The 18,561-nt window shown below is 40.8% G+C and overlaps 3 protein-coding genes across 33 annotated transcripts in view; all 3 read right to left on the reverse strand.

Annotated features, from left to right (window-relative positions):
- Window positions 1-1,825: 1,825 nt before the first annotated feature.
- LOC6725736 (leucine-rich repeat-containing protein 20) lies at window positions 1,826-4,887 on the reverse strand. 2 transcript variants are annotated; one of them, XM_002106701.4, is made up of 4 exons: window positions 4,359-4,887; window positions 2,424-2,567; window positions 2,185-2,352; window positions 1,826-2,116 (listed from the first exon to the last, which is right to left on the reverse strand). In XM_002106701.4, exons 1-4 carry the CDS (start codon window positions 4,642-4,644, stop codon window positions 1,965-1,967), a joined length of 750 nt encoding a protein of 249 aa, XP_002106737.1. In that variant the 5' UTR covers window positions 4,645-4,887; the 3' UTR covers window positions 1,826-1,964. The 2 variants fall into 2 exon arrangements, with proteins under 2 accessions (XP_002106737.1, XP_016039022.1); XM_016172702.3 differs by lacking the exon at window positions 4,359-4,887 and adding an exon at window positions 2,767-2,929.
- Window positions 4,888-6,502: 1,615 nt separating this feature from the next.
- LOC6725737 (PDZ domain-containing protein 8) lies at window positions 6,503-11,134 on the reverse strand. Its single transcript, XM_002106702.4, has 8 exons — window positions 10,570-11,134; window positions 10,241-10,501; window positions 9,931-10,123; window positions 8,449-9,718; window positions 8,223-8,372; window positions 7,534-8,166; window positions 7,222-7,468; window positions 6,503-7,159 (listed from the first exon to the last, which is right to left on the reverse strand). Exons 1-8 carry the CDS (start codon window positions 10,732-10,734, stop codon window positions 6,971-6,973), a joined length of 3,108 nt encoding a protein of 1,035 aa, XP_002106738.1. The 5' UTR covers window positions 10,735-11,134; the 3' UTR covers window positions 6,503-6,970.
- Window positions 11,135-11,716: 582 nt separating this feature from the next.
- The window catches only part of LOC6725738 (voltage-dependent calcium channel type A subunit alpha-1), a 52,735-nt gene continuing 45,890 nt past the window's right edge, over window positions 11,717-18,561 (reverse strand). For 29 of the 30 annotated variants that reach the window (XM_044923728.1, XM_044923713.1, XM_044923712.1 and 26 more), the window contains 3 exons: window positions 16,801-16,952; window positions 16,358-16,602; window positions 11,717-16,294 (listed from right to left, as the gene is read on the reverse strand). In XM_044923728.1, the coding sequence (XP_044779663.1) occupies window positions 16,144-16,294; window positions 16,358-16,602; window positions 16,801-16,952 (548 nt within the window). In that variant the 3' untranslated portion in view covers window positions 11,717-16,143. The remainder of the gene's footprint in view (window positions 16,295-16,357; window positions 16,603-16,800; window positions 16,953-18,561) is intronic. The other variant, XR_006542097.1, reaches the window with a different exon arrangement.

Consider the following 18,561-nt stretch of genomic DNA (forward strand, 5'->3'; position numbering starts at 1 on the left):
CCAGGTTGCCGAGCTGCGGCTGGGTCTCTGTGCACTTATCATTCGTTGTCTCCCCCCGCCAAACAGCTCTCTGGCTCTCTGGCTCTCTCTGTGGCTCTCTCTGTGGCTCTCTCTTTGGCTCGACGGAGATGATCATCTAACTATAACGAGCGTTTTTTTAACCGAAGATGTCTAAAAGTATGCTCTAACTGGGCTTTGTTTCTCATAACCTGGCTAGAAATGGCATACAGCCGAAGTAATAACTGTTTTGAACAGCCAATTATGACTGCTAACAATGACGGATTTAGGCAAATTAATTTTTTCGGCATTTTATTAAGGCTTCATTACCAATACAAAACATTCCTTAAATTCCTCTGCTCCACTGAGATCAGGTGCTACTACAAGTTATAACAATTACCATGTAAGCTAGGGTATTTGAAGCTTCGGTTCATTCTTTTTTCAAACTTCAACTTCAAACTTTCAACTCACATGTCGCTGCGTGCTGCGTGGTCAGTTTCGGCACAGAGATATTCACCATAATAATTTTCACTACTGCGGGGTTCGCCCTCCAACTCGCCGCAGATGCTGTCGCTGATTTTGCCCGGATCAATCCCGGGCAAGCCGCACACACATGCTGTGGGCGGCCAAGCGCTTGGCTATCTTCTTGGTCGTGCCCTTGCCCATCACGCGGTGGTCGAGTACCGAAAAAGCGATTTCTGTTTAATTTTTCTTTTTTGTTTTGCTTGTAAAATTTGCAGCTTACAATTAGAAAATAATTAGGAAATTTTTAGATTTTTAGATTTTTCGCTCTGAGACGAGTTCTGCTCCAGACGAGCTCTGAAAGTAAACTGAATAAATTTCGGGTGGGGCGGGGGTACATGGTTTTGACAGCTCCGTTTGTTGGATGAAATTAGATCCAAGGACAATGTGATCAGTTGCCATCTACAAGGTATAACATTCCATATTTGGGCCATACGTTTCCATATTCTTTACTCCTAGTTACCAATACAAACCATCCCTATCACTTTTTGACGGACTTTGTTAAATAAATTTTGAAATATTTAAGAACCAAGAACTTCCACTTTTAAGTTTGAAATTTCAATGCGAGCTCAAAAAAAATGTTGTTCTTTTACGGAAAATCAGGAACCAACTTTTGTTAGCTGTAATTTGGCTACTAATGCTAACTTGGCTCATCACTGGGTAACTATTGGCCGTCCCTCTCTTTCTCGTGCTATCGAAATTTGAGCTCTGGTTTCGGCTTAAGCCTCGTTTACCATTGCTGGTTCAGCGTATTTCAACCATATTTTAGTTGAAAAACCTTAAGCTTACACACTTTCCCACACATTTTCAGAGTCACTAGAAAATAAATGAGCTGCATATATAGATTTCGTAATGTAACAAAGAAATTTAAAGTATAATCGGCAAGTATTCGTTAATATATGTGTATATATATTGTAATTTTGCCCAGTGCATCTTTTATTGAGCTAACGATCTGCACTCTCTCAAGCTCCAAATGTCTCTCCCCACCTGAACATCAAGCTTTTGGGTCCAAAAGCTTATGCTTCTAGTAAAAAGCTTCGCTTTTAACCAATTTCCAATGATTTTGACCAAAAAGTACATTCCACAACAATTAGATCAAGCTTGTTGACCAAATTTTTCCATTTCACAAAACTCTTCTTCAGGAATTGACCTGTGGGCTATAACTTCTATCCAATTCTATTAAAATATCTTTACATATATTGTCTAACTAATTTGAACTAGACATTAAAATAATACATTATAACGTTACTAATGCATAGCATTGCCCAGAGCGATTTGCCGCCGAATTTCATAACACATGGGTGGGTTTTTGATAAATATATATATAGATTTTATAAACAGAATAAATAAGTTGAAGGAGGGCCGTTTAGGGCGCTCTCTTTCGAGATAACGAGAGATTTGTGTGTGCTGTGTTGGAAAATGGATGGACAGGATATACATCCGGTTTACCAGTCGTCATCGACATCCTTGGAGATCTCAAGGAGGAAGGGGGTCTTGAAGTTCTGCAGCTTTCGTCGGCAGTTTCTGCTCAGCGGATTATTGCGAAGATCAACGAGGGCCAAATTGTCACTGGTAATTGCCTCATCGGTATCAATTTCTAGTGGATTCAACGTACTTGGATCATTAGGTATTCCACAAATGGACGGTTTTTGTTTTTAGACTTACCCAAAATGGCATTGTTCTGGGCATCCAGACTGGCAAGACTCTGAAGCTTAAAGACTACTTGTGGCAAAACGATGAACGAGTTGTTCGAGATATTCAGCTTGGTTAGCGCAGACAAGCTGGCGAATTCTTCTGGCAGCCTCGAAAGTTTGTTGTGTGACAGATTAAGATCTGGAAAGGGATAAACGATTTGTAATTTAAACATAAGAATATATTTTATATATTATTGTTGGGCAACCCACCTGTGATGGTGCTAAACTTTTGCGAAAACTTGGGCGAAACGCTTTTGAGCACATTGCCACTGAGATTGCAGGTGATCAACTCTGTGTTTCGCATAAGATGATACACTGCATCTGGTATTTGCATCAGTTCACAGCTCGAAAGATCTGAAAGAACCGAAATGTATACGAGTGGTATAATAACCTTCAAATATGGATAGCTGAAACAATAATACTGGGTTCAAGAACAGAATGATGCAAAAATAGCTTTTTGCCATTAAAAAGCTATCATCCAACATAGTTCTTTGAGACCGCAATGTATGGGTTATGGTTACATTGATTTGGCTTATATCTCACGAACTCCTACCTAAATGAGCACTCTCGTTGGCATTCTCACAACGCTCAATCACCCTAACCACCAAGTGCGCCATCTCCAAGTTTCCATGCGATCTCCTCGATTACTACCGATCGTAACCAGCCTTATCACTATACCTATATGTATATATAACTTCACGATTCTCTTTGTGTTCGCCCACAGCCGAATTGGTCAACACTGAACACATGAATGGAACTGACTAAATATAAATACATACATTTCCCCATCTGCGCACGCAACTTATTATGCGAAAAGAGCGCCGATATCGGCGACTCTCTATACTCTATATGCTCTATACAGTTATAGTGACTCACGATCGCGAAAGCTTTTCGTCGATTTTCGAGTATAAGAGCGAGAGAAAGACTCTGTTTGCTTCGCGGAAACTGCGTTTGTCCACACTGGGAAATTGCGATGTGTTTTCTTTTTGGGGAAAACCAATGAAGTAAAATTGAAAACAAAAACATTGATTTACAACATTTTACAAAGAGTGCCGTTGTATTATTTGTATGTTTTAAAAGCAGAAGCACTCGTAAACATATTAATAGAGTATTTCTGAGAAAAACATTTTTTTTAATGTTTTCGGTTCATGGAAAACGAAAACGAAATAAATACTGCGTTCTTTTTACATTGCGTTTGGATGTGATATGCACCATTACAAAAATGCCTTAGCATTAAAAATAAGTGCATACATTTAATACATTTTAGTTATGTAAAGTTGCATTGTTTTTAGAAATATTTCTACTGAAATTCATGTGACCCTTACTTTTATAGCAATTAGTTTATAGCATCGTAAATGTTGCCTTACTACGCTATTAAATTGAAACAAATTGCTCAAATTTAAGACTCTCAGATACCCTTTAAGACAAACAGTTCCCAAAGTTTGGCTACACTTCTTATATCAGTTGTGCTAATAATAATAATAAGCTAACACTAATTGCCGATCTTTTGGAACGAACGTATTCTTAAGATTTCTATAACAATTCCTTCGTTATTTAAGAGTTTCAATCGAGGGATCTCGGTCTTTGATTTCATTCATCATCACAACAAATAACCCTGAAGAATAGCTGAAGGCAAATCTGCGTAGAATCGTAGAATCGCAGAATGAAATCGTTTGGGGGTTAATGTCTGGGCAATAATTACCACCCCCACTACCACTTATCGCGCCCATTGATAATTTACCTTTCTTTGTTAACCGATGGAAATTCGTGGCAACAATCTGGTAAAACAATGCAATACCAATATATATGTACATACGTAGTAGAATCGCAATCGGCAGAGACGCACTTTCATCGGCAATTTGTGCGGGGAGTGTTCTTTTCGGATTGGTAATGCCCCTCAATTATAAACAAATTGTCGGCCTTTGTATGGGGAAGTCGGTGCGCAATAACTGAAATTGGCAATTGGCCAATTGTCCATACTACGACCTATATACGAATGTGTGCATATATGGAAGGAATAAACAGAACCCGTATAGTAGTTGCAACTGCGCCTCAAGCAAAAATGACTGGGTCACATATACACATACCTATGTATGTGCTATATGCATAAATAATATAATTATAATTATATTAACCATAACTTACCCAGCTTGTGATTCTCCTTGGCGTCCTCGCACCGCTGAACCACCCGGATAACTCCTTGTCCAGCGATCGGGGGGCAGGTAACGATTCCGCCGATCCTCGCTATATGCGGCGGAATACTCGGATCGTCCGATAGTCCGGACTCCTCGCTGGGATCCTCACTGGAGATGTTGGTGTTCCGGTTGTCGTTGCCGTCGTTGGGACCGTTGTTGCCATTATTACTACCATTATTACCACCATTATTACCACCGTTCGGGATGTTTGTTATGTCGTTGCCAAATGGCCGCATCTTTTGTTTTTTTTTTTTTTTTCAATTGGTTTGAACTAGTCTTTGGTGTGGGTATATTTTAATTTGGCCTTGTCTCACTGGGTTATCACTCGAAAAAAATATGTGTGTTTTTGTATTTGCAATCGAGCAAGTGTGGCAAGTGTGATTGGTTCAAGATATATCTTTCCTATTATTTGGATTGTTTAAACGCGAGCTACTTCGCAGCCAACTGAACGTGACTATCTTCCGCATTGAAATATTGAAAATGCTTTTTACTTTCGGTTTTTATAGCACGAAGAAGAAAGAAAAGCTGCGCATAACAAAACAAATGAAAAATAAAATGGGAAGAAAAGCAGCAAATAATAGCACAATTTGGCATTTTCAAGCGCACACCGATTCCCAGATACTCTTTCCTTTGCTCCGAAATAGTCATTAGCCCTGCGATACAAGGTACTATTAATTGAATGTTGCCAAGGCTTGATTGGTAGTATGTTTAAAGAAAATGGGAAGTGATCTCATTAATTTCCATACAAAAGTATCTGTCAGATTATAGTATTTAAGCTTAGGACTAATGGATCAAAAAGAATATAAAATATTGAAAAATATATACTTGTTTAGGGTGAGAACTGAACTAAAAGCGGCTTCATATAATCTAATTTAAATGTGTTATGTTCAAATAAAGCGGTACGGTGCATCCAATTAACCCCTTCTAAAGGGTATAACTGCTTCGTAACAAAATGTCTTGTCATCTTAAGAGCAATAGCCTCTGATATAAACAGTCCTTCTTTCTCTTGCCAATAAAATAAGCTTGTTCTATCTGCGGAAAAGTGTAAAAGTTCAATGCGAAAATAGAGAGTGAACGTTTGAGAGAGAGAGAGAGGATCGCACCGTACACTAGTCAGCAAAATAATGGCAAACATAATACAAATAATTTAACAAACCTTAAGTTATATAAGATCTGAGACATATGTATATGCATATACATTCAATATATGCAGTTCATTTGGAACGTCTGTCCAATTTGTTAGCCAGTGTAAATTGGCCAACATACTTATAGAATCGACTTTTACGCATCAGCCCCGTTCGCTGTTTTTTTCCAGTCAAAAACAACTCGTATTGAACACCTCATTTCCATGTATCATATATGTAATTATAAATAATAAGCAAGCATTTGTACACTTCTTCAAGATAATGGCCATTTTCAAGGTTGTCAAGGCTATTCTACCCATTATCTTCAATTTGCGGGGAATGAAGATAATTCCATTCGATCAAAGAGAGCTGCACAAATCCAAAAGACCAATTTTAAGTTCTGCTCCCCAAAAGCTCCACACTGCACTTTCTTTAAAGTTGGGAAAAGCTTTCGCCACTAAACAATATACATTTGTAATACCACAATACCCTATAGATACGCACATTATGTAAAATACACGAACAGTTTCACCTATTTAATAATAATTAGGATTGAGATCTTTTTGTATCTAATCTAAAAGATCCGGTGCAGTAGCATGTTTAATTTCTAAAATTTCATATCCTTCAGATGAGTATATCTGTATTGAGAACAAAGTGTCTTGTCATCTTAAGAGCAATAGCCCCTGATACAAACTCATTGCTGCTGGCGCGGAAAAGCTTGTTAAGTCTGCGGAAAAGTGTAAAAGTTCAATATACATGGAGAAAGTGCGTCGTATATAAATCGTACTTATAGAACCGATCTCCTACGCATCCGTCATATGATTTTTCTCTGTTCCGGAACTGTCTGTTGTCTCATTAGATATCACTTGGTAGTAAAAACATGCCATTCTGAACTTGACATTTCCACGTTCACGTCTCTCATAATTATATGCAGAATGCAGTGTGTTTGTAGAGAAAATCAATGCCAAAATTTTAAAATCAACGTCAAAAATATTTAATTTAATTTGCACACACGTTCATTACGTACTCTATTACATACCGATATACAAACATTTTGCTATAAAATATTAGATTGAATATCATACGAAATGTGATAGAACTTGGTTAAAAATGTTTATTTGCCAAAACAAATTGGAACTCTATGGATGCCATTGATATATCCATTAAGTTTGGGTTAATCCCATATTATGTATGTACAAATCGGTTTCAAAACTGACAAATAAGCGTATTTTGATCGAAACAAATGGCTAAAATTGAAATACTTCTAGTTAAGTATGCCACAACACGAATTAAAAATGCCCATTAGTTCACTAACACATTTCCAGTCTACTACTTAAGATTATGTACGAGTTCACGCGAATACACAAGTATTTAACCATTGACATTACGAAGATCACGGAGATCCTTGTAGTCCATGATCCCAGGATCGCAGGATCATCTACTGCAGCACCACACCCTGGGCATGCTGCAGACCCGTGCACAAGTACAGCATGATGATGCTGAGCGCCTGGACACGCTCATCCGATCTGTCCGATCTCCAGGGCGAGGATTCGGTGGCCTTCTCCGCATCGTTCATCAGCGTATAGCCCTCGGTCTCCGCATCCAGGGCTACTTTCAGTTTCGTTAACTAGACATTGGAACATTATACATACATATATATATGTTTATCCATAAGCCATGCAGACTTACCAACTCGTTTATCTTGGCCACACGCTCATCGGGCGGCAGGGCAACGTATAGGAGTTTGCTGGTGCTCTTGGCCAGATTCATCAGATCCTCGTTGCGGGTGTGACGGATGATGGGCTCCGTGATGACGATCACCTGCTCGAAGCTGAGCTCTGGACAGTCCAAGGGCAAGGCCTCCAGGTGCTGGGTGACGCTCTCGAAAGGATTCTGCTGCAGAGCAGGAGTCGCCTCTTCCACAATCGACGATTTTCTGTCAGTATTCAAATATGGTATTCAATAAGTAGCCATTCCAGTTGGTTCTGTATGCGAACTTACCGCGATGGCGTGTGCTGTGGACTGGGAGGCAAGCTCTTGGAGTTCACCTGCTGACCACTGCCAGTTAGCGAGGATACGATGCCGGGAATGTCCAAGTTGCTCGCCTGCCGCTTTATGCCCTGGGCCAGCATCCCGGTGAGGCTGGATCGATGTACATCCAAGCCAGAGGCCGTTGGCGATTGAATTTGCCCCTGATCTCCGCCAGATGCAGCAGACGTCTCATCCAACGGAGTCGCACCGGTGCTGGAATCAAGGATCTGCGGATTGTCGGCCTGTGTGATGGTGAACTCCGGTCGGCTGGCCATCGAAGGAGTAGAGGAGGTGGCCGGCATGGAGCCGGTACAGTCCACCGGACCGCAGACGGTGGCCATCTGGCACTTGACTATGCACTTCTTGTGGCAGCACATGGAGCACTCCTGGCACTGCATGGCGTCCTTCAACCAAATCTTCTTGCCGCAGAAGTCGCACTGTGTCGCCCGATGGAAGTGGGTTCTCACAAAGTCGTGTGCCCTTGGAGCGGCTGTGGTGGCACTAGAGGATTCGCCAGATGTGGAGCTGTCCGCCATAGAGCTCGTCAGCTTAAGGAACTGCGACTGATCTTCTGAAGCTACTCGATCGCCAGATAAGGGGTTTCTGCATTGGGAGCATAAGAATTAGTTTACTCTTTTAATCCGGAACTTGAAGCTTACCTGGCCGGAGACTGGGACTTGGATGTGCTTTTGATGGGAACATCACCCACCGTCAAATTGGGATTGCCCATCCAGGAGAAACCAAACAGAATGTCGCCAAAGCAGAGGTTCGGATTGAAGCCGGACTGATTGGACAGCGGATGCGTCTTTCTGGGGATCGGTAAATATATATATCAAAACAATTGTGCATCCTGGAGTGTCCAGTGGCGGTTACTGGCTAACTTACACAGCCTGCAGTGATGCCGGATTGAGACTGATCTGCTTGAGGCACTGATTCAGACTGGTTTCGGAGCACTCGACCAGGATCTGACCGATCTGGACATTGTTGTACCCCAGAAGCACACTCTCGCCGGCGGATTTGCCAAAGACGCAGACGTTGAGGAAGCGACTGGAATTGTCCAACTGGAAGCTGCACACGTCTTCCATGTGGATAAGTGGACTAAACGGACAGTCGATGGTGGAATGCTGGTAGAAGTAGTTGACCGGCTCCTCCACCTCCTCCTTGCCTTTGTCCTTATCCTTATCCTTATCCTTGTCCTTGTCCTTATCCTTGTCTTTATCTTTGTCTTTATCCTTATCCTTGTCCCGATCCTTATCCCCGCTCTCCCGACTCATTGTCTTCTTGATAGCCTTGGCAATGAGGTTGGACTTCTTGGGGGAATTGGTTGGTGTTCCGCTCAAGCTGGGCTTCACCACCAGGTGCTTGGGTGTCGGATCAGCGGTTGCAGGCTCATCCGTTTCCAACTTCGGCTGGCAGGGATACGAACTTGGCAGATCGCCGATATCCTCGTACTTTTCGAAGTCCTCCAGTATGGCATCGTTGCGAATAATTCCAGGAATAATGCGCTCGATGCGCAGACTAAAGACAGTGGCCTGCAGCGTCTTGACCACCTTGGCGATCTGCTGAATGGTGGTCACCGGCCTGCCCTCGATGGCCACCAGGACGTCGCCGGCCAGCAGGTTGGACTTGCAGGCCGGTGTATTCGGGAGCACGGACTCGATTCGCACCACCTGGCTGCCGCTCTGCTTGAAGACGATTCCAATCTGCTGGTTCTTCGCCTTGTGAATGAACACGTCCAGCGAGATTAGCACATTCCGGCTGTCCCGCTGACTGGCCTCGATAAAGGGCACCGGCGCCAGCGTGATGGTGCAGTACGTCTCACTGGCACCCGGGTAGCCCATCAACCGGGACAGCTCCGCCAGCTTAACGGTGAGCAGGCCATTCGGCTGAATGTCACAGTCGCCCGCGTCCTCCTCCGCCGTCCAGTGGAAGAAGGGCTTGTAGCGCAGTTTGTAGTTGGGTAGCGTGTGTTTCCGGCGCACCGCCTTCCGGATCTGGTTCGAGATCAGGTTGGTTATGTTCGACTGCATCTGGCGGCCCTGGTACTTCGACTCGATGTCCAGGATCAACTCCGGATCGCCCAGGAAACTAATTGACCAATGCGTGTAGGGCTTTCTCGTGAACTGCAGACGCGCCATTCCCGAAAGCTGTTTGACTGCAATAAAAGATGTTTTGATGTTAATAAAAATAGTAGGAATAAGTAAAATATATATGTACATATAAGAACAACATTAAATATTTAAATATTTTTAAATATACACAAAACCCATGCATTTTTTTTTCATTCCCAATAGCTTTTCCAGATTCGTGTAAGGCGGCTGGTGGTAGGAACAATTAAAGCCCATTCCCTGTCGCCAACTTACTCACCCCTAAGCGTTATCGATCCCTTCTTGCCCAGCACCATGTCCGCGTCAATGGAAGTTGTGAAATTGCCAACGTAGTTGATGTCCAGCAGAAGGTCGAGGTTCTCGATGCGCTGCTCATCCTTATCCAGTTCCACGTTGTGCACCGATAGCGACTTGACGTCTGGAAACTGGTCGCCCAACTCGAGCTCTTTAATCTGAAATATAATAGATGATTTTTTAGTACACCAATTAACTTTGCAACTAACGAAAGAGCATAATATCACTCTAACTCTTTTATTTTAATCAAAAACAAAACTCGAAATACATCTCACCGTGAGCTTGTCCAGCAGTTTTCCGGTGGTAGTTTTCGAAATCAGTTCGTCCAGCTCGATGGACAGCTTGCGATAGAACCATTTCCGCACCCGATTGGAGTTCTTGAACTCGTGGAAGAGAAACTGCATGACAAAGTTGAGGGAGACCAGGGCGGAGGCCCGCCGGAGGCTCTCCTGCTGGTTCTCGCATCCATTGCCAGCGGCACCTCCCAGTCCGGAATTGGATAGCCTCTTCAGGTTCCTGGCCGTCTGCTTGATGTTCTGCGATTGTGGAGAAACGAAGTTCGAAATTGTCAATCGATGAAGGGAAATGTACTCCAGGTTCTTACCAATGGTAGGGTGTATTTAGCATTCGCCTGCTTCTGCTCCTCGCTTTCGTCGGGCAGATTCGAGAACTTGATGAAGATGAGGTACTGCAGCAGGATCATCACCACACCGCCGATCAGCAGAAAGATCAGGCAGAGCAGCAGAATGTTTGAAATGGGTATTTCCATGCTGGCGACGCCTTCAATTCCCACTCTCACTCAAATTTACTGTCTATTCCTCTGGATCGTATTAGCTGGAGGAGCTGCGAGGCTTCGATTGGACCAGCTGGGGAGTCCAAAGCTCCACTGGCCACTGTATATCTGATGTCAGTCTTTTCAATTACGTTCTGGATGTGCTCGCATTGTATCACCCTCGCCCAGTAGTTCGTTCGCAGTTCACACGGAGTTTGGATGCATCCGTATCTGAGCTCTTGACCCATCCATTTGGCTGATACCCTAGCCGATTTCGCCAATTTGAGGCTGTTCCCAGCTATCGGTAGCTGTAAACTTACAACAACTTACAACTGCTGAATAGGCGACATAAAATCAATATGTATCCGCAGCACTGGCTGCACCTTTTTTTGTGCCGTGGCCCCAGCGCAGTGCGCCTGCGCCCGGATCAGCTGGCAATCTTCCTGGGGGTTGATTCGCAGCCAATCCAATGCGGAGGCCAGTCATCAGCCGGACCCCTTGGAACAGCTGTTCGGAACGGTGGACTGGGTACAGCCCAGGAATCCCTGATGGCAGGAAGTTTCAATTGCCTTGGGGTAGATAATTTCGAGAGGCGTTGCGGGCTCTTCAATCTCTCAAGGATGCTGGGGTCCATGTGCTCATCCATTTAGTCAATATAAACTAAAATAGTTGGTCATGTATTGAAAAGGTATCAAAATCTACTCAATGCGCAAGTAAAACACAAGATGTGCAATTTTTGTGTTATTTTTTTGACATTTATTTTCTTCTTGCTTTTTTTTTATTATGGTATTCCTTTACTTTATGTAAAATAAGAAAGTATTAATAGTTTTATTAACAAATTTGTTGAAGGCAGGTATTTATGTTATTATATGTTTATGTATGTATATCTTGTATATAAATTACGAGTCATCTTTATAATTACATAATTATTAAATGTAGTTTAATTATCTCTAGCGTATCTTAGTAATTAATTTAACTGCTTTATTCACTTAGTATATTAAATTAAGATATTTATATTTATATTTATGTTTTCTCTCATATATTTATGTATATGTATTATCATTACAATTTAGCCGTAACAGTTACATTCTTCTAATTTTAAACTAATTTCATTATTATTAATTTTGTTTCCTTTCCTATTTGCGTAGCATCCCCTCTCACATCCTATATTTTATATTTCTCTTTTGCTTTGTAAAAAAAAGTCAGATCTACTTACATATATGTATTTCCTTTTTATTTTTGCTTGTTTCCGTTCTTATTTTTGTTTTAGTTTTCTTAATTTTTTTTTTTTTGTTTCATGTAACCGCTCACACTAGACAGTAAACAAATAACAAAATATGCAGTCGAATCGTTAAGTTTTGGGTTCAATGGTTAAAAATGTTTGCCATTTCGACAGAAGTAAGCCACCTACGACATGAGTCAAGTTTAACAACACAGGAGCGGACCGTTTGGGTCACCTCAATTTTTGGATTTGAATTCAAGTGTTCGAATTGAGGATTGGCTCGGCAGCAGCCTTGTGTGCACTTCATCATGGTTGCATGCATAGGTAACCAGATTAATGACTCTGGATCTGGATCTGAATCTGGATCGGGCAATGCTTTCCATGGCATCTCCATGCAAGGATCTGGAGCTGGAAGAACAATCGATCGCAGCATTGTGTAACAATATATATTTTTGTTTTAATTTTGTAGTAAATGGCGGGACGTGGTGCCCGAATTGTTCTTCCCCGGAAAGTGATGTTCATATCGGATCCCTGCACTTGGCACCTAACCATACAAGTAGGAGTACATCATGTTGGGCAGAGATCGCGGTCGGCCAGCTGGGAGCCTTTTTCGAAGGACGAAGCGAAGGTTGTGGGCATTAGAAGCGAATCGAATGGAATCGAGTTGAAATGGTCACGAGCATGCCAATATTTTAGCTAACTAAATATTTCCTCTATAGGCATCATGAACTGGATAAACGTCTGATACTGAAATGCACATCAGTAAACTAACTTCATACTTTGTACTCATTTCTATTTTTTTTTTGTTTTTCGGTTTTGTTTTTTCTCGTATTTTTTTTTTTTATTTATTTTCTTTGGTGTTTTTTATTATTTATCTATATTTTGTTTAGTTTTGGCATCGGGGCAATGATTCAGTAGTAGTAATTGAGCTAATGAGCCCTAAGCTGCCCTTCCAAGAACTCTACTGTTGTGTGGGGATATCGCTAGTTATAATTCGAATGTTAATGTTAAGCAAGCGGTGCAAAATGAAGGTAAAAAATCGGATCTTAGCCTAGGACTGAGGACTTGAAACATTTGCCGCGTGGACAAACTTTTACTGGAAGTAGTCAAAAGTGAACCTCGGAAATACAACGTGCAACGTGTATACAATTAATTAATTGATTAATTAATTCATTGGAGAGTGAACTTTTATATCGGCGATCTTTGTTCTATGTTTTTCCTTAGCGTTGGAGTTCCCATTTTATTTGATACTAGTTATAAACTATTGTATATTTATCTATGTAGGCGTGTATATATATCTTCAATGTATTTGTTTGTCAGCATCCGTAATTAAGATAATTATAGAAGAATACGCTTGTCGGTTACCTTTCTCACACTCCACTCCATTCTCTTTGTCTAGATTTTAGAAAATCGCCATCAAATCAAAAATTCAAGGTTTTCAAAAACTTCACAACGTGCAGGAAGTGTTTACGAACAATTATTTTTCAAAATTATATCAACAAGTACAAAATCGTATTCACACAATGATTTTTGCTATTACAAACTAATAGCGAACGAAACCTCCAAATTAAGTATAAAATAGTAACTGAAAAATGCGTTTTGGAACTTGGGAAATTTTCGGAGATTTTTAAAACTTACGGCTCACAGCCAAAGGACATTATAAAATGGCGAGTTTCTAAGTTAAATGGCGATCTTGACCTTTTTTGAGTGTATATTTGGGTTAATCGTTTCTAGGTTAGTCGTTTTCCCTATTCAGTATTGCTCAGTTAATATTTAAGTATCGTACACAGCTAAAGTCAGCTCAGTTAAGTTAGTTTAGGGCAAGTGTTTCTGTTTGCTAAATGTTTTTGTTTTAGTTTTTTCCTTTAACTTCCGTATGCACTCTACGCTAGTCATCGTCATATTCGTAATGGTAAGTTCATTTGCTGTGTAAATTCGCATTACTGCTCAGCTGCTATAATTATTTACTTAAGTTATGGATTCTTTTCTTTAAATTACAATTATTGTGCGCTCTTCGATATCCCGTCGTCCAACATGTACGATTCGTCTATCTATACACATGATGACTGCATTTTCTGGTAGTGGGTTGGAGGGGCTGTGTGCATGGCTATAGTATATTTGAATACATTACGTTTGGTGTGCCATGAGCTCTGCATTTTTACACATTATACACATTCAATTCGAGTATGAGGAGTCGGAGGTGTATATATTATATCTACACATGTTTTTGTTTACGTCGAGGATGCTCGATTGTGAGAATAATGCCTTGTTTGCTTGTCATTTATAAATACATATGGACATCGAGTTCTTTCAACTGATCGGAAAGTTTGCGAGGAGCTTATTTCAGCATACGAAACGCATTAACAGAAGCATAAACCTCTCTTCGATTACAGATTACAGAGTAACTATGAAAACAACGTTTCATTCGCTAAGGCAAATATATGTATGATAAATAAGCTATTGTAAGTTAGCTAGAGTCTGTATACACAAATGGCACTGAATGATGCTTACTTTACAGATACATGCTTTGGTCATAATTGAGTTATTTGGATCTAGTTTTGGACTTGGATTTGGATTCAATATGCTGGACTTGCCATGTTGCGTGGACTTCTACTAATCGTGGGAAAAAAAGTATCCGCTCGAGTATAAATACACAACTGAATGTAAAAAACCGTGGGGGACTAAATTGCGCTGAATTGTTGCTAATATTCGCTATAGGGATTCGTTCCGATGAAGGTATTTATAATAGTAGTCGTAGGTAAATATGTTACATACAAAAGAAGAAAATAAATAACAATTTCATATCTACAATTATCTGGTATGTACATTGAGTAAATAAATAAATGTCGCATTTAAATACACATAATTGAAGTACTAACTTTTAATACAAACAAGTCAAAAACGCTTGCAGATTACCGTACCGATTCCTCGAGCTAAATCCTAGATAACTTACAATGTATGCGAGTACCTACAATCTTTATTTCCTATGTATATTTTCGACCTAGATCTATGTGTGTGTTCTGCTTGAAAGAGTTCTGTTATCGTTAGCTTCATTTTGATGTGCTCTTCGTCTAGACTTGCCCTTATATTAAAAAAAAGTACAATACACTTGATCATATTCATATCTAAAATTAAATTGTCTACTCCTATGTCTAAGCAAATAGTAGCTCTAATCTGTTTACAATCTCCCCACGTCCACTCCCAATCCAATTGCGTGGAATAGAATCACTCTCACATTCTTTACACCTCGTTTCAGTTTCAGTTTGAGTTTCAATTAAAGTTGCACTTTTAGTGGATCTGGTTTCTGGTTTCTAGTTTCTAGTTTCTAGACTCTGGCTACTAGTTTCTGGACTATGAACTATGGATTGTGGCGTCTGCATAATGGATGCTCGTTCTTGATCCTATCCTCCTTAGAGCGTATGATACGAATACTGCGGATAGTGCTGGTGATGCTGCTGCAGTGGTGGCTCGTGTTGTAGATCTGGTGTAGTTAGTTCTGGCTGGTGATAATGATGAGCTGGTGCTTCGTCCACTCTGTCATTATCAGTGGCTCGTTCGGTATTATAATTAATGTCATTATCTGAATATATCTTTTTAATAGCTAATGGGGACGTTATTGTAATTGGTACGCTTAATATCATTGCTTCAGTTTTAGTTGTCCTTGGTGTTATTGCAGTTGTTCCGGTTTCACTTCTCTTCATAGTTCTGATGAATTCGATATCGGAGTGGGGCGATGTTGCTCTGGTCTCCGGCAATGATGCCATCACTGGGGATCCGTATGGACCCGATTGCCGGTACCATCTAAGCCACCCATCCTGATGCAATTGTTGCTCCTGCTTCTGTTGCGATTGCGGTTGTCGATTCGGGTTTAATTCCTGTAAGCTAACTCCAGCCAATTTGATATCAGATATAGTTGTTCCTAGTTTCGGTGTCGATACGTTCGTGCCATACCTTTGATATAGGTGCTGCTCTTGGTGTTGTCGTTGGTTTTGGGTTTGGTGTTGGTGTTGGTGTACTGGTGGACAAAGGTATGGAAGGGTTTGCAGATGTTCGGGTATCTGGTAGCTGTGTCGTATCGTATCAAAATTGTGATCTAAGTTTGGTGCTGACAAAGAGGAGCAAATGGCCTGATGCTATACCCAGATCTGATCCTTTCGATTACGCGATCGCAATCAAAGCCTTTGCTAGCACCAATCCTCCTCATCCGAATCGGAGTGTCGAGGGTTCAGACCACTCTTTGGCTTAAAACCGTTTAGAACTGGAGATGGCAGTACACGACCTGTTCGGCCCATAGCCAGCGCTTGTTCAAACGACAGCGGTGCTATATATTCCAGTCTGCGGGACATAAGGGCATATATTACTTGAGTGCTCCAATACTACATATATAGCACCACTCACCTTTCTCTTTCGACCTCCCGCTCGCGATCTCTTTCGCGCTCGTACAACTCCCGTTCCCGATCCCGGTACTCGTACCGCAGGTCGTACTCGTGCAGACGATCGCGATCCCTATCACGATCCCGATCCCTAAGGCGTTCGCGATCCCGCTCGCGTTCTCTACTACTATAGTACATATCCCTTGGATCTCGCAGCAGGTCGCGGTGGTGTGGTAGCGAGTGAACACTGTGGGGCGTTGAGTGGTGTGTCTGTCAGAAAAATTAAACATTATTCATTATGATAATTCTATATAGTTGTTCTTTTTGTTTTCCTATGAATATTAGTTGATATTCTACTGAAGATTTGGTTATTCTCATTATGAGCAAACAGTCGCTTTGATGCTTGCATCCCACTCGCAGGCAGAGTGAGTCTAGGGTATCAGATACCCTCGATCGATAGTCACTTACATGTGTGGGACTGGCATTCAGCTTCGGGAAATTGATATTGGTTGGCTTGAGCTGCAGTGTTGACGGTTTGCTGGGAGTCGGAGGAAGGCGTCTTCCGATTCCGGCTCTTCGGGAGGCCAGTGTTGGGTAACTATGCTGTACATGCGTTACACCTGCGGGAAATCGAAAAATTACTTCCCTGTGGGCTGAACAAGTGCAGTTTAGGGCATAAGTCGTTGCAAAAATACTCTGCTGTTATGATACTGAACAAAGTGTACCTAAGTCGTTCTTCATTGACATTAACATGGACTTAAAACATACATACAAATATATGAAACATAATATAGAATGGGACATGTTCATTTGGATTAGTTAGGACTAACTAACTATCTATTAACTGAAGACAATCAGACAGACTTTATCGTAACCAGATTTATGTGGAATTTTATTGTGCGACATTTAGTGGGATTATTTAGTCTCAGTAAGGACTATTGAATTCTGAAAGTACAGGTCAAAATCAGCGTTAAATGATTTAAGATTTCATTAGTTATTTCTAAAAATACATGTACAAGCATTATATAAACAAGATTTATTTGACAGGTTCTTTCAAAACTCCTAGCTAATATTTTTTGCACAATTATGATTTTATGGTTATTTTACGATATTGTGTAAAGGATGAACATGTCCCAATCAGAACGTAGTTTACATATTAAACTTTAATGTTGTTTAAAAATTGTTGCTATGCCAAAAATGCATTCACTGTATCTACGTTCATAAGCGTGTGGAATTATTTGAGCACCCTACAGAATTATACAACTTAGAAAAATATGAAACAGTAACAACAGTGCTATATAATGTATTGAGAGAAATATACACAAGTAGTTGGATGATTTGGGGAATGGGCCGGTCGGCAGCTAAATTGTTCATGGCAACATGCGTGACTGTTTTGATTTCAATTTGATCTATAGAGATACCATTTATGCAAAAACGAAAAGGATGGATTAAGAAATGGTGCAGATTACTATTGACGCACATTCACAGATAGATAAGATAGATAAATATGCACACACGTCTAGATACTGAAACACCCGAAGGCTGCAACCCAAATTATTCCTCTGGTAAATATTACATAGACGAGTATGTATGTAGCTCAGTCGATTTCACCGCCCAAAACTGGTACAAAAAACAATACTGGAACATTGCCTGCATATCTGTGGTAGTAACTGGGTGTTTTTTTTTTTTTTTTTTGTTTTTTTTGGAACAAGAAGCAAGCTTTAAATAGAGATTCTTGGTCAGTGTCTTATCCTGTGCTGGTCAGGCTGACAGAGGTCAATTTCGAACAAAAAAAAATAGATACATGTACTACATACTATGGCTTACGAACTTCACCTTCTTTGTGGGATAGACTAGGAAATGATGTTCACTTATCTCACCCCTACACATTGCTGTTCCATAACATATTCACACTCCTCTCACATCGATGCTGTTTTTAAAAAGTGACCAGTACTGGGTGTTCTCGTCAGAGTCCGTCGAAAGTAGTCCTGACTCAAAATGGTATATATTTAAACTCCTCTATTGCTATTCAACAGTTCATTTGCCAGAGAGATTCAGTGTGGTAGTTTAATGACGAGGATGAATGTCTGTACATGTCAGCACCATACATACGAGATGTGATTATATTATAAGGTGGATGGTACGAGGATGGCTTCTAGAGAAATGAAAATAATAACGCTGCTAGTGTAACAAGAGTACGAGTACGAGTACGAATAGTTGGGCACATAA

The sequence above is a fragment of the Drosophila simulans genome, chromosome X (assembly GCF_016746395.2).
Source record: "Drosophila simulans strain w501 chromosome X, Prin_Dsim_3.1, whole genome shotgun sequence".
NCBI lineage: Eukaryota > Metazoa > Arthropoda > Insecta > Diptera > Drosophilidae > Drosophila > Drosophila simulans.

Coding starts and splice junctions, on each gene's coding strand:
- LOC6725737 (XM_002106702.4), bottom strand. CDS start 10,734: ATGGAAATACCCATTTCAAACATTCTGCTGCTCTGCCTGATCTTTCTG. Junction 8,373..8,448: donor CCGGCATCACTGCAGGCTGT/GTAAGTTAGCCA, acceptor ACCGATCCCCAG/AAAGACGCATCCGCTGTCCA. Junction 8,167..8,222: donor AAGTCCCAGTCTCCGGCCAG/GTAAGCTTCAAG, acceptor CTCCCAATGCAG/AAACCCCTTATCTGGCGATC.
- LOC6725736 (XM_002106701.4), bottom strand. CDS start 4,644: ATGCGGCCATTTGGCAACGACATAACAAACATCCCGAACGGTGGTAAT. Junction 2,568..4,358: donor CAAGGAGAATCACAAGCTGG/GTAAGTTATGGT, acceptor CGGTTCTTTCAG/ATCTTTCGAGCTGTGAACTG. Junction 2,117..2,184: donor CCAGAACAATGCCATTTTGG/GTAAGTCTAAAA, acceptor TGAATCCACTAG/AAATTGATACCGATGAGGCA.